This window comes from Ochlerotatus camptorhynchus, unplaced genomic scaffold (genome assembly GCF_037179485.1).
Source record: "Ochlerotatus camptorhynchus isolate MF236.1 unplaced genomic scaffold, CSIRO-AGI_Acam_v1.1 ptg000336l, whole genome shotgun sequence".
Lineage (NCBI taxonomy): Eukaryota > Metazoa > Arthropoda > Insecta > Diptera > Culicidae > Ochlerotatus > Ochlerotatus camptorhynchus.
This window is the reverse complement of record NW_027040824.1, coordinates 3452349-3467500: the sequence shown is the minus strand read 5'-3', so window position 1 is coordinate 3467500 and position 15152 is coordinate 3452349. Positions and strand designations below refer to the sequence as shown.

Sequence of the window (15152 nt, the reverse complement as noted above, 5' to 3'; positions counted from 1 at the left end):
CAAGTGGGGGGTGCACGTATGCTGTGCGATGATTTAACGGTGTAGCGACGTAGCAGGGATGTAGCGTCGACGGTGGATGCTCACGAGAACAACGGCTGAACTAAAGGTGCGGGGGAGGTTGTCGGTGGGTGTTGGTACTCTACCAGATCATCCGTTCGAGGTATCCAACGTGCTCCTAGTGGCCTTCACGTACTCTGATTCCGTTACGCAACCACTATGGAACGGAATGGAACCACCCCGTCAGGAATCGCAAGGCAGCCGACGGAAAACCCTTTCGCCCCGTTTGACTGCCAGAAACTGGCGGGCCACAGAGCAGTCGCACCGGATATACACCACGTGTACAGAAGCCAGGTAAATGGCCAAGGAATTGCCTACGGGTTTCTAGCCCGTATAAAAACGTCCGATGAACGCTCGCTTTTGTAATAAACGTACAATGCACAAGGGTGAGTATTCGCCGTTGTGATTTTAACGCGCCAAAAAAACTTTAATTAGAATAAAACCGAAGAGAAACACCACTAAGCTTACTTCTGCTCTCTAGCAGAGCTCTTAAAGTGCACGAGAAATTAATTTTAAAGCGCTCTCGACCCCTCAAATTCTTCGAATCATCATGTTTGACACAAACCACGATTCATTGAATTATGTTGGACAAGTTAACCTATTGGCCATCTATTGATTCAACCATGAGCTAAAAAAGGCCTATTGCATTGGAAACGGCAATTATATTCAAATTTTGAAACTGCTAGGGTAAACGCTCCTATAGTTGCGGTACGTTAGAAGCGTTAGGTTCCTATAGTTGTGTATGGAGACTCCGTACACAACTATAGGAACCTAACGCTTCTAACGTACTGTAACTATAGGAGCGTTTCCCCTATAACATTATAGTATGCGATGGATTGGATTTTTAGAATCGAAAAGGGATGTTTGATGTTCTTGAATTGGAAAAAGTTCTGAACAAAAGAGATGCTCGAAATAATAGAAAAATATAATACAACCTAACGGAGAACGTTACAAGCAATGAAGAGGAGCACACAATGGTTGCTGCCGACGATCGCGTGACACACATTGAGAGTAGTCTGCTTCTATCGACAGCCGAGTGAATACTGTCTTAATATTACCTGACATGCTACGTCTCATCTTTAACGTGAAAGATGGATTCGGTCACGTGTAAAATTAGTTATTTCCAAGTGTGTAGAATGTTCTCCAAATTTAATTATAGCGAATCAGGGGAATGCAACACATCTGTCAGGTGGAATTCTCGATCCTTTTTATCGAACAATTAAAAACTTTGAGAGAAAGACATTACCCAACTAACATTTTTTGCAATGTAAACGCTTTACTCATTTCATTTATACAGCCTCAAGCTGTATTCAAATGTTATAGATATGAGGAACCTCTAGACAAGTAAATCTGGCGAACTTAGTGAGCTACTTATGGCTGTTGTGACGATTGGGACAAGCTCTTATTGCATATCTATTTTTGCTTTATACAGCTGTTATCCTGCTGTTTAGTTGTGTGTGAACTTGAAAGGCGCTTATTCAACCCTTATCCGATTATCCAATAATCACTACACAGCTTTCTCTTGAAGCCAGGTTTAGAGAGTAGTTATCGAAATTACAATCGTTTTCTCTATAATCGACACGTGAGACGCACGGAAGCGAACCTTCGCACGAATCCGAAAAGTTTTTGGTCGTTTGTCAACTCCAATCGGAAGGAATCCGGGTTGCCTTCTTCCATGTTTCTCGGGAATGAATCGACTAATAGCGAAAGAGAAAAAGGCGACTTGTTTGCTCGTCATTTCAAGCAAGTGTTCCACGATTTCTCCGCTTCGCCGACACAAGTGCTGGATGCTACTGTTGGGATGCCACTTGATGTGTTTAGTTTCGATATTCTGCGCATTTCAGAAGTCATGGTGATAGCCGCAACACGCAAACTGAAGCTCTCGTTCGCCGCCGGACCTGACGGAATTCCGACATCAGTTCTAAACACTTGCGAGGCTATTCAATCTCTAGGAAAAGCAATGTAAGTTCCCGTGACGCTGGAAACTTTCTTATCTGTTCCCAGTCTACAAAAAAGGAGATAAACGGAATACCGCAAATTATCGTGGAATCACCTCCCTGTGTGCCTACTCAAAACTGTTCGAGATTATCATAAATGCTGTTCTGTTCGGATGTTGCAAAAATTATATCGATACAGAACAACACGGCTTTGAGCCGAAGCGCTCCATGTCCACGAACCTGATGCAGTTTACTTCTAACTGTTTGCGATGCATGGATTCAGGATGGCAAGTCGATGCTGCGTATATGGATCTAAAAGCTGCATTTCACACGGTGGACCATAATATCTTGCTTGCCAAGCTGGAGATACTTGGCGTCTCGTCAACGGCTGTGGATTGGTTCAGATCTTACTTGGTGAATCGCTATGTACGGGTTAAGATTGGCGCGTCGGAATCGGATGTTTTCTCAAACAACTCAGGAGTTCCGCAAGGCAGTAACCTAGGACGGCTACTGTTTATGATCTTTTCAAACGACGTCACCTTTCTGATACCATCAGGACGCCGCGTTTTCTATGCAGACGATACGAAAATCTACAAAACTATTTAAAGTCTCTCGGACTGTTAGGATCCCCCGAATTATGTTAGGTATTTTTGCTGACTGGTGCTCAAGATATTTGATGAGTCTAAGCATCGAAAACTGTAACATTATTTCCTATCACCGAAAAATCGAACCAATCATGTTTGACTAGTTCTCTACGGACGCTGTCTTGCTCGTGTAGAGCACATAAAGGATCTCGGCGTTACCTTGGACTGCAGACTCAATTTCAGAATCCACTACAAAGACATCATCTCCAGACCTAATCGATAATTGGGCTTTGTTTTCAAAATTGACGACGAGTTCTGTGACCCGCTATGCCTCAGGTCACTCTACTGCTCGCTTGTGCGATCCTTATTGGAGTCCTTTTCATGCTAGCTAGCTGGCTCACTAGAATTGAATCCCTTCAACGCAAGTTTGTGAGATATGATCTTCGTTGGCTCAACTGGCGTGACCCAACAAACTTGCCACCGTACGAGGAGCGTTGCCGTCTCCTGGGAATCGAACCATTAGAGGTGAGACGGACGGTCGCTCAAGCTCAAGACGGTCGCTAAATGCCCCTAATTTGGACGCAAACATAAATTCACTTATCGACTAAATTATCAATAGCGACCAAAAATATCCATTAGTACCGTCCCAATGACACGTTCATCAAGATAAAATTGATAAATAGCAGATTTTTAGCGATGAGCCCAATCTTAGATCCATTGGCAAACATTAGGGCCATTTCCCCTATATTCGCTTTATTAGCTTTGTTTTGAAGCTAAAAGTTGAAAGTTCATTAATATTTGCATAGAAGTGACATTAGCGTTTATTGGGTGATGTTATTCAGTGCAACTGACAAATTGAATAATGGCTGTGAAAAATTTGAGTAAATGTCCTCCAAAACTGTTTTGCTAGCTTCTGCTTGTAGCTGTATCTACAGCTTTGCTTCAGCTACTTTACAGCACAACGCTGGAAAAGTTGGCCTATAAAGCTGAAAATGTTAGTTGGGTAGGTCTCTGAAATATTGTGCCAGAAATGGTGACGAAAAATTGTTTTTTTAGAAGTCCCAGGACTTTGACCGTTTCACAGAATATTTTTAACATACACCTCTATTCCCATTTTCGTACAAATCGTTCATTCGCACGAACGACTCGATTCGAACGAGTTCGGAAACGGCATTCTGGTTTTCGTACGAACCCGTTCGAACGTAAGCTTTTTCGAAAATAAACGGTGTTAGTGGTACCAGATGCACTTTGACATTTCTTAGCAATTCGAAGCATAGACCGCGCACGAACTTTACATTTTTCGGTCAAGTGAACTATCAAACGATGTCAACAAAACAATAACATTGTTAAAATTTTGTTTAAGATCAGTTTGTTTTCAATTCTACAAACCAGCAATTCCTTACGAATTCGCAAATCGGTTTATTTTTGTATATTTGATTTGGTTGAAAAAATTTGCAGAAACGATCGTTATGACCGACAGTGCCATTTTGCATCTTCATATCGCCAATTTGAATCCAGCTTTATTTTTGAAAAGGGCATATAGAAAAATATCAAGCATATCTTCAGAAAATGTTTACTCGAAAACTGTTTGCCCGATCAGTTTGGTGTCTTGGGCAATATTGCAGATAAAAGGGGTAGCTCGTATTTATACCCTCCGTATTTTCCTCTCGTTTACCCAGCACTGCTTGCTGTGTCAGAATTTCCCCTCACTAAGCATGAGATTTTGATCGCATCTCACTTCTTTCACGCTAATTTAGTTTAACTCAAATTCAGTATTTCATTACTTAACTCACCTCTCAAGTTTTTATTTATTTATTTTATTATTATTATTCCACACCAACTCTATCTACCACAATAATTTATCGATACTAGCGCCAAATTGGTCGAAAGTGATAAATTTATGGATGAAATCAGGAGATGCTAGCGCTACGTAACGGCAACGTTTCCACTTAACTTTACACAAGTTTCTGACCGAACTTTGACGTCTGGTCTCTGTAAGATAGCTTAAAACAATTAAATAGAAATGCCAAAATCTTACCGAGTAGTTTAGCTGTTCTGATTTCGGTACAGTTTGTTGAGGTCGGGTATAGTTTCTGAGTATGGATGCCCATTTTGAAATAACTCATATTAGCACAGAGTAATAGTTTTATTGCTAGAGAACTTCCTATTGGGATCGTCTTTTCTTCATACAATTCTCATTATTCATACTATACTAATCATGTTCAGTCTTACAAATGTTATATGTTTAAGCCCCATTCTAGATTTGTTTGTTATTCATATCTTATGCATTGCAGCTCGCGAGAGGTTACCAAATATGGGTTCTTTTTCTCATCCACAATAGTTTGGGGGGAGGGGGCGACCTGAGAGCTGAATAGAGGCAAATAAAATAGGGAACACAACACCATGACCCAAACGACTAACCAACGCATGCAACTCACACTTAACTTGTTCTATTTCTTTCTTCCCCTCATGTACCAATATTACCCACCTGAGAACAAATGGGAACACGGTCAGATTTTCAATAGGAAGAAGGAAAAAAAAAGTGAGAAAACGTAAGAGAGTAAGCAGTCAGAAAGGATTAGGCCATTTGGAAACAGCCAATTTATACTGGACGGAACTGGTAAGTAGGATAAGAATTGTAAAGGTGTGTGCTTGCATGAAATACCTATTTTATAATTACCTATAAGCCACATGAGAACCTCATTTCCTTCAATTACTACTCCATCGCAGCACACACCTAATATTGAAGTATAATTACCATGCATAGATATAAGTTAATGTACCAGAACATAGACGGACACGAGCCTACCCAGGGAAAGACCCGGATACGACCACCCATGTGTGTCTAGAGTATCGCACGAGCTGACGAGTGCAACGGGAAGGACAGTAGGTGTATAGTAGACTGATGCAAAATTTGACTTTTTCGCTCCACAGTGCTTAAATGGTTTCAAATTGGGTCCTGATTAGCCTCCCAAAGTTACAACTCATTTGGTTAGAAACAGACTTCGCACAAGCCATTTAAAGTTTGCATGTAAATTACTATGGGAAATCTCAACTTTTTGTTCAGTGCCTTCTAGTCTTTTTCCATATTGAGCTGCGAAACAGTTCGATAGCCATTCTTATAGAAAATTTTCTCAGCTACAACTTTGCTGAAAATTGTTTCTATGTAAAATGAGACAGGAAAAGTTATTAATTATTTAAGAGATTGGTAAACTTATGACATGATCAAGCAGCTGCTCTGTAGGCAACACTGTATTTTGCAGTGTGACATAGTAGCCATGATTTTTGTGTCCTATTCAACGCCCCAGAAACACCAATGTTGCCTGCTGAGCAGTTGATTGAGCATGATCATAAGACATCAGCGCATTGAACCATTGATTACTTTCGATCCTTGCATTTAATCAAAAAGTGATCTTGAGCAAAGTTGTAGCTGGGAAAATTTCCTACAAGAATAAATGAATACTTTTGAAGCAGACCGATATGGTGAATTATTAGATAGACATGAACAAAAATCTTGGTTTAACCATAGTAATTCCCATACAAACTTCAAATGGTTTGTGCGATCTCAGTTTCTCACCAAATGGGTTCAAATTTTGAGAGGTTAGTCAGGATCCGATTTGGAATCGTTTAAGTATTGTGGAGCGAAAATTTCAAAATTTGCATCACTCTAGTGTATAGACTAGGGGGTTAGTCCCTAGATAAGCCAACTTAGCGGTTGGCACAGCCTATACACTGAACAATTACAATTACAATTACAATCTAGAATTGAGATTTAGATGTGTCGCCCCCTTCGGTAAAATCACTTGTTCATCGTGTATTTTGTAAAACTTTTCGTTGTCGTCGGTGCCGGATTTGAATAGTTATAAAAACTTGAGTAACGCTATAACGTGATATGAGGGGCTCGGTGGCCTTAGAGCAACCGGTTTTGCTTACTGAGCAGAACATCATGAGCCTAATCTCAAGCCCATCCACATTCAAGATTCGTCAATCGTTTTATTTGTTAACATGACTACATGGTAATAACAGCAACTCGATGATTAAAAAGGAGCTCGTCTGTCTAGTGGCAAACGTTTTTGCTTACTGAGCAGAAGACCGTGGGTTCAATCCCAAGCTCCCTCGCGTTATATGATTGTTAGGACATCAATTTAGCTTACCGTTTACCAAAACGAACCCTGCTGCTATCCCAACCCTATTACCCAATATCCCAGTTATTCCTCGTGGAAGTGCAGAGGTGTTCTAGGCTTCCATCAAAGCGAGTGTCACGTCAACACATTCCTACCCCTTCCTTTCTTGACCTGTGTTCGGGCGCGGCCGGCGCTGGTATTGCCTAGTTTGAAATCACCACAATTTACACATTGAGGATGATTGCTAGTCCCAAGCATCGTCTATTGGTTCTCTGTGTAATTACAGCTGGTCTGGCAATAACATAGTAGCAACCATGGGCAGTCAATCATGCTCATGCTCATGCTGAAAGTACACTAAATTTATAAAAAAATAGCACTCAAGTAAATTTTTTTCTAAGTCACACCATTTTCGAGATGTAGCGGTTTAAAAGTAGATATTTTTAAAATGTTGGTAGTTTTTGGCCAACACAACTAGGTATATGGCAACACAATCTAAACAACTTTTAAACGATAAAGGTGTATACTCCACTATTACTTCGAGGTTAGACAGTGGATTCCCAACAAACAATTCAAAGTCACAAATAAGCATACACATTGAATAAATGCTGTATAACAGTGTACAATGCTGAATAAAACAGGATGTCGAATTATGTGCTGAAGAAAGCTCATTGAGATCGATAGATGCGCCTTTATTCCGCCGTTTACTCTGATATGATTAATTTACTTATTAAAAGCTTTATAAACGTTGACTGTCTTCCTGGTTCAGAACCAGAAGTTTGATCTAATAACAAACTGAATAAGTGTAATTTGCACACAAGGGCGTAGCCAGGTTTCGAGCTAGGGAGGGGCGAAAAAAAAATTACTATGGAAAATTTGGCCAAATGCCATTTCACCGAAAGCCTTTGTGTTGCTGATTTTAGAGGGGGGTGAAGGTCAGAACACAAAACCAAATTTACAGGAAGGTTAATTTGTAGTAATATTTGATTTTTCAGAAAACTACACATTTGTATTACAAGATGAAGTACAAAGTCATCACTGGAATAATCAGCAAGCAATTATTCATCCATTTATCGTTTATTTTAAACATGAAGAAACAATTTATCATTTGAGGTATGTAGTAATTAGTAAAGATTAGAAACGTATGGCTACCAGAGCTAGTCTAGCGAGAAAACGTCAACATCCGATAAAAAATTCAAGGGAACTATACGATTGGGCTCAGAAGCGAAACGAGGATCAGCTGACTCAAATTTTCTTTTGTTATACAATTACTGAAGAATATGAAACTCATAAGCATGAGCTCAACGAACAATACTCAAGAGCTATAACCATTCAAGGAACTCAAAAATACAACTCATTTATTCTTATTTCTGAAAGACAAATACACTGGAGTCGCTTTTTACGCGGGTGATACGTCCCGCGTAAAAAAAAACCGCGTAAAAAAAACCGCGTAAATTCCGGAATCCGCGTAAAAAAAAACCGCGTAAATTCCGAAATCCGCGTAAAAAAAACCGAGTAAAAAAAGACCGTGTAAGAAAAAACGCGTAAAAAGCGATATACCGCGTAAATTCTGAAATCCGCGTAAAAAAAACCAAAATCCGCGTAAAAAAAAACCGCGTAAATTCCGGAATCCGCGTAAAAAAAAACCGCGTAAATTCCGAAATCCGCGTAAAAAAAAAACCGCGTAAAAAAAACCGTGTAAAAAAAAACCGCGTAAAAAGCGACTCCAGTGTAGAAGTCAGACACTTTCCAAACTGTTATAATGAAAAGAAAATTATTGATATTGCTAAGAATTAAAGTATGGATTTCTATTACAACTATATCAATCTAATAAAGTAAAAATAAATTCAATCATTCTCGAAAAATCGCAATTATAAGTTCTTTGCATATGCTAGCGAGCGAAATATGTATTTGCAAGAAAATAAATTGTTTTAAAACATACACATTCCGGATAATTTAGATCATATCGATGAAAGCATTTTCATCATCGACAAACCGACATGACACTTAATTCTGACTTATGCCCGAAAATCGTAACGACCGATTTATATGTGTGGTGATCTGAACTGTCAAAACCATAGGATTTTTTGATCTAGATAAAAATGATTTGTCCATAATAGATCAGACACGAACCAATTCATAACTTCTGCATGCGGGTTAATGTCTTAGCTAAAATATTTCCCGCGAACACGGAGCCTGATGTCAGTAGTGTGATTTGGACAGAAATTTATTGTTTTTGCTATGGTCATTCATGTCGGTTTGTCGGTTTTCATTGTAAAATTTTCTGATCTTTCGGAAAAAATATTTTTGGAACTGGAGAAGGGCGAAATTCATTGAAAAACTACCAACATATTAAAAATATCTAATTTCAAACTGCTACATCTCGAAAACGGTGTGACTTAGAAAAAAAATCTTTTGTGCTATTTTATTGTAAATTTTGTGTACTTTCATTTTATAAAATCGAAACAGTAATTTGACCATATTTTGGATATTTTTCCAAAAACTTGAGTTTTTGTAGAAATCAGTTCTTTTTTGTCCATCATTTCTCCAAATTGACCTAAAGTGCAATAGATGGCATTTTTCGTCCCCTTAAACATATCAACAAATAAAAAAAATTTACAAAAAAATCCTTTTTTGAGGAAAATTGTTTTTAAGATTTTATTTGAAATTTAAAGGGAAGGTTGGGTAATTTGATTTAAGAGTGCATATATTTTTAAGAAGTCTCATCTATTACCTGCAATATTGCCCAAGACACCAAACGGATCGGACAAACAGCTTCCGAGTAAAAATTTTCTGAAGATAAGCTTGATATTTTTCTATATGCCCTTTTCAAAAATAAGGCGATATTAAGCTGCAAAATGGCATTGTCGGTTATAAGGAACGTTTCTGAAAATTTTCAACCAAATCAAAAAATACAAAAATAAACAGATTTGCGAATTCGTTCTCAAACATTCAAGTTTGCCTGGTTTAGCATTTAAACAATTAAAAACAGTGTGAATTTTTTCTAGTTTAGTGCTCATTTTGATTTTTATTGCCTAATTTGAATTTTACATTACATATTCTAGATGTCAAATTGATTTTTTTTTTTTACTTCTGTAACTTTTTGTTTTCATATATCTCAGACTTCAAGTTTTAAAATTTTTGATTCTAAATTATCACCTCTATTCTTGTTTACGGCCGTATCCGACATTCGTACGAGCGAACCGATTCGAACGAATTCGAAAAGGGTATTCTTGTTTTCGTTCGAATGTATTCGAATGCGATTCGTATGCGAAAAAGTGTTGCCACATCAACACAAGTGTTCGAAGCAATTCGGAACAGCCAAAACTGTCAAAACAACTAATAATAAACAGCGTTCGATGTGTACAAGATGAATTGTTGTTGAAAAAGTTGAGAAAACGAATTAGATTATCAGGTAAATATGCGTTTAAATCGAAGGGTTCTATGATTTTTAACATCATTTTCTTGTTTTTAGCAATGGATACTGTAATGTTGGCTGTCTTTGCAGAGCAGGAAGAGCTGCGTTCTTTGAGAAGGCATCGGTCTAATTTGCGTAATACTACCGATATTATGGAGCTACCGGATGCAGAGTAAGTAATAAAATAACACTTGTGTACTTATATAACTGCTTACATCTTCTCACTGTGCTACAACAGATTACAACATAGCCACTTACACAACAACAACTGTGTCCTAATGCTTGTAATTTTGTTTTAGATTCATCAAAAACTTCCGGTTGAACAAGGAAGCATTTCTGTACATCCTTGGCGAAATTACTGACGAATTTCCCCCTCAAAGGCAAGGAGCCCTTTCCGTGAAGGAGAAACTCGCAGCTTGTCTTCGTTTCTTTGCCGAAGGCACCCGAAAAAAAATAACAACAAAAATACATTAAAAAACAATGTAACAATAAGACGAAAATTATTGTCTTAACAATGATTTATATTGTTACGTCTACAATAAATTTACCTTGATTTATGTTGTACAAAACAATAAATTTCATGGTAAATGGAAAATTTACAATAAAAAAGGGGGGTTGTTAAGTATCTTAACAATGAAATTTTCGTGATTTTCCCATATAATTTTTTTTCAATAACATTATATATTATTGTTATTTTACTGTTGGTTGGCGAATTTATTTATTAAAAAAAATAACAGTGTACTTTAGAGTGTATGTGTTGGCTTGACAGATCTACTTTATCGACTTTAAAAATAAATCGAAAAAATAAAACTTTGCCCCGGGAAGGGAAGGGGGTGGTATATGTCTGTTACGGGTGGTCCTTTTTTTACTGGTTATGGATAGAGATTCAATCCGGAACTTGTGAGAAATGCAGGCCAACTCCCCTGCGCTCGATATCCCTAGGTCACGTCTCCTTGGTGGTTGAGCGTCGTTGATAAGTTAATGCATTCGACTGGAGAGAATCACCCATGAAATATGCTTCCACCTGAGAGTTCCTTCCTGACATCTTCAAGTGGTGGAATTTTTTATTATTATTGTATGATTATTGACTGCACGGACAAGGTCTCCATTAAGCTTTGGGTCTAGGATAAGATATGAGCGGACGCGGACTGCCTGGTTTTGAGCCAAACGAACTGTCAAAGCCAGAGCCATACGAGCAGCGCCTATCTTAATTACATTGGCAGTGTTGCTGACCCTCTCATAGTCGGCATGCTTCAATCAGATTTATTTTTATTGTTCGTGAAGTAACCCACAATGAAAATACACCAATATTTAATGTAACAACCAAGGTTGCAAATACTCATTTCAGCTTAAACAATGTTTTTCTAAATTATGAAATAATTAGATGCCATGATCAAATTTTGAATTGGTAGGATACAAGAAGAGGTTGCAAAGAATGTGTTTGACATATTAAACCTGTTTATTTCACTTCATGAGAGTCACAATCAGCGATTTTTCACAAACTCACTCACTCACTCACTCACTCACTCAGCGATAAGAAAATCGCTGATTGTGACTCATAGAAAGCAAAATTTACAGGTTTTATGTTTCAAACGCATACTTTGTAACCTCTTCTTGTAAGTTACAAGTTAAACATGCCATCATACCATATTTTGGTTTTATTATTCCGAAAAACATTATTTTAGCTGAAATGAGTATTTGCAACCTTGGTAACAACAATTTTTATTGTAATAGAGTTGTTCATTATTGTTCATGATCGAATCATGTTAACAATAAAATAAATGAAAAATACGATAAAAATCATTGTAACAACATTTTATTATGTACATTCATTGTACATCTAGGTAGCAGTTTTGCCGTTTTCGGAAGAGTACAACATTATAACAATCATTTTTATTGTCGACAATAAATATTAATGTTAGAGCATTGTTTCCACTGAAAATTTCACTGTAATTTTTTTTTCGGGCAGCTATCAGCATGGAACCGGAAAAGACTTTGATGTCGCAGTAGCTCAGCCAACGTTTTCAAAGATCCTTTCAGAAATTCTTACTGTTTTCGAGAGGAAAATGTGTCCTCAGTGGATAAACATACGCATGTCAAATGAAGAAATGCGTCGAGCAAAACGATTTTTCTATGAGAAATCTGGTATCCCTGGCGTGATCATGTGTGTTGATGGAACACATATAAAAATTATTCCTCCGAATGTAAACCGCAACCTTTTTTACAACCGGAAAGGATTTTATAGCTTGAATGTTATGATCGTAAGTAACCTTTGTAATATTTATGTTCCTGTATGCTTACAATATGTATTTTTATAGATGTGTGACGACACACAACGAATTCGTTTCGTAGATGCCGGATATCAAGGATCCAATCATGATTCGCATGTGTGGGGGTTAAGCTCGGCTCGAAGATACATGCAGCAGCTGCATAGAAATGGCGACACAAACATTAAAATCTTAGGTAATGCTTGGTCGTTAAAATAAATGGGATACTTAGGGATCGGATTATGTTCTAAATCTTATTTTAGGCGATGCAGGTTACCCATCTGAGCCATGGTTGATAACTCCACACCGAGCACCGGAGGATGGAAGTCCTGAAAGCAACTTCAATAGGTTGCATAGTGTAGGGAGGGGCATAATTGAACGGACCATCGGAGTACTGAAAAATCGTTTCCGATGCATACTAGGTGCCCGGCAATTGCACTATTCGCCATCGAAATCATCGAAGATTATAAATGTGTGTTGTGCATTGCACAATCTTTGTTTGACATATTTGAATGATGATTTGCAATAAAGTTTTCTTCTTTTGAAATTTTGCTCTAATCGAAATACTTCTAAAATTGTGACAGATTTTAAAACAACAGAAATATACCAAATTAGATTCATAGAATCTTTAGCTACGATCTATTTTTGAACCAACATTATCAAAGAAGTTCATAGAAAGATCTTAAATTAATTATAAGAACTTCACAGAAGTTTATAGAAGTTTTTGGAATTTCAGAGAAGTTCAAAGATCATCAGAATTTGAAAATCATTTCCCAAAATTTCAGAGCAGTTCTCAAAACTTAGTTTATTTTTAATTCTCAGAACTTTACAGAAGTTAAAATTTTTTTGTGAAGTTTCACAGCATTTCTGAGAAGTTTAGAGAAGAGAATTGTATAGATTTTCAAATAATATATTACTTTACAAAGGTTCAGGTAAAATCCGAATATTTTATGATTATTTAGATGGGTGATATCTTCAGAAAAGTTTGTCAGGTGGTCAAGCCTCGGGTCAAGCACTATTGATTGATGGAAATAACAATTCGGAATTCTCCTGCCAGGCGGCGCTAGTGAGCAATCAAAGTCAGTATGCTTTGTACAGCTGTATCTGATAATTTAGACGAATGATTTCTTTGGCAAACTTGAACAAGAGGTCAAGGACCATTTGATGGTAGACAGAACAATTCAGATTTCTTAGGCTAGGCGACGCTAGTGAGCATTCATTCAAAGTCAATATGTTTTGTGCTGCTGTATCTCAAGATCGTGATGATATAGGCGAATTATTTCTTCAGCAAAGTTGAACAGGAGGTCGGCGCTAGCACAGAGAACAGACGTCCAAGCTCCGTCAGAAACTTGTGTAAAGATAAGTGGGAACATCGCAGCTACGTGGCGCTAGCATCTCCTGATTTCGTCCATAAATTTTCCACTTTCGACCAATTTGGCGCTACTGTCGATAAATTTTCTGTTGAAAATTGCCACTCGGCGCTACAAGCACTTAGTGTCTAGTGTAATTTGTGCAACGTCAGTGCCATCATGCTGTCAAAGAAGGGTTTTAAGTGGGGAAGTCGGCGTTGGTGGCGCTTAAGTCGAATAGGAATCTTTACACTAGTTTTTACATAAATTTTGTTCGAGCCTCAATGTCTGTTCTCTGTGGCGCTAGTGAGCATTCAAAGTCTGTATAGTTTTTACTGCTGTATCTCAAGATCCAGATTATTTAGACAGATGATGTCTTGAACAAAGTTTATCAAGTGGCCAAGGACACTTAAATGGTGGAAAGGGCGAATCAGAATTCTCCCGCTAGATGGCGCTAGTGAGCATTCATTCAAAGTCAGTATGTTTCGTGCTGCTATAACTCATGATTCTGATAATATAGACGAATGGTTTATTCAGTACAGTTGATCCCCCAAGGTATGTTGCATTTTTTTTGATAGTATAGACGAGTGATGCCTGCGGCAAAGTTGATCAGATGGCCAAGGACAGTTGGATGATGGATAGTACATTTCGGAATCTTTCCACTAGGCGGTGCTAGTGAGCATTCAAAGTAAATATGTTTTGTACTAATGTTTATCGAGATTCTGATTAATTAGATGAGTTATGCCTTCCGCAAAGTTGATCAGGAGATCAGGGACTGATGTATGGTGGACAGAACAATTCATAATTCTCCCACTAGGCAGCGCTAGTGAGCATGTGAACCAAAAATGTTTTGTAGTGCTGTATCTAAACATCCTGATTATTTAGACGGATGATGTCTTTGGCAAACTTGATCTGGAGGTCAAGGCTGGTGGGATTTTTAACATAACATTTTGAAATTTTCCAGATAGAGGAAGAGCAGACAAATAAAATATTGTTAGAGTTGGGAGGAAATGCTATGCTGCTACGTGAGGCTATAGTGCGACAATTTATTAGGTAGACAAAGTAATGAAGAGGATGATTGATAGTTCCGTTAGAGTACGGCAGTGTGAAAATTGAACAGAAGTTGAAAATTGAGTGAAGGGCCATTAATGCGACAGTATTCATCAAACGCACACTTTTTACCTAACTCCACACTAGGAAGAGGAGCCTTGCGGTATTTCCGCAATTCCGAATTGTACTGTAAACCATTCAAGAGCCCTTGGCTACCTGATAAACTTTGCCAAAGATATCATTCATCTAAATACTCTGAATCTTGAGAAACAGCAGTACAAAACATGTAAGCTTTAAATGGTTACTAGCTCCACCTAGCGGAAAAATACCGAATTGTTCTGTCCACCATCTTACAGCCCTTGTCATTCT

The 15152-nt window shown here is 37.9% G+C and overlaps 1 protein-coding gene across 1 annotated transcript in view; it reads left to right on the top strand.

The window, feature by feature from the left end:
- LOC135708864 (putative nuclease HARBI1) overlaps positions 1 to 12913 on the top strand; it is a 78072-nt gene extending 65159 nt beyond the window's left edge. The window contains exons 2-6 of the mRNA XM_065231038.1: positions 10175 to 10289; positions 10417 to 10554; positions 12081 to 12378; positions 12436 to 12580; positions 12648 to 12913. Coding sequence (XP_065087110.1) covers positions 10175 to 10289; positions 10417 to 10554; positions 12081 to 12378; positions 12436 to 12580; positions 12648 to 12913 — 962 coding nt within the window. The remainder of the gene's footprint in view (positions 1 to 10174; positions 10290 to 10416; positions 10555 to 12080; positions 12379 to 12435; positions 12581 to 12647) is intronic.
- Positions 12914 to 15152: the final 2239 nt, after the last annotated feature.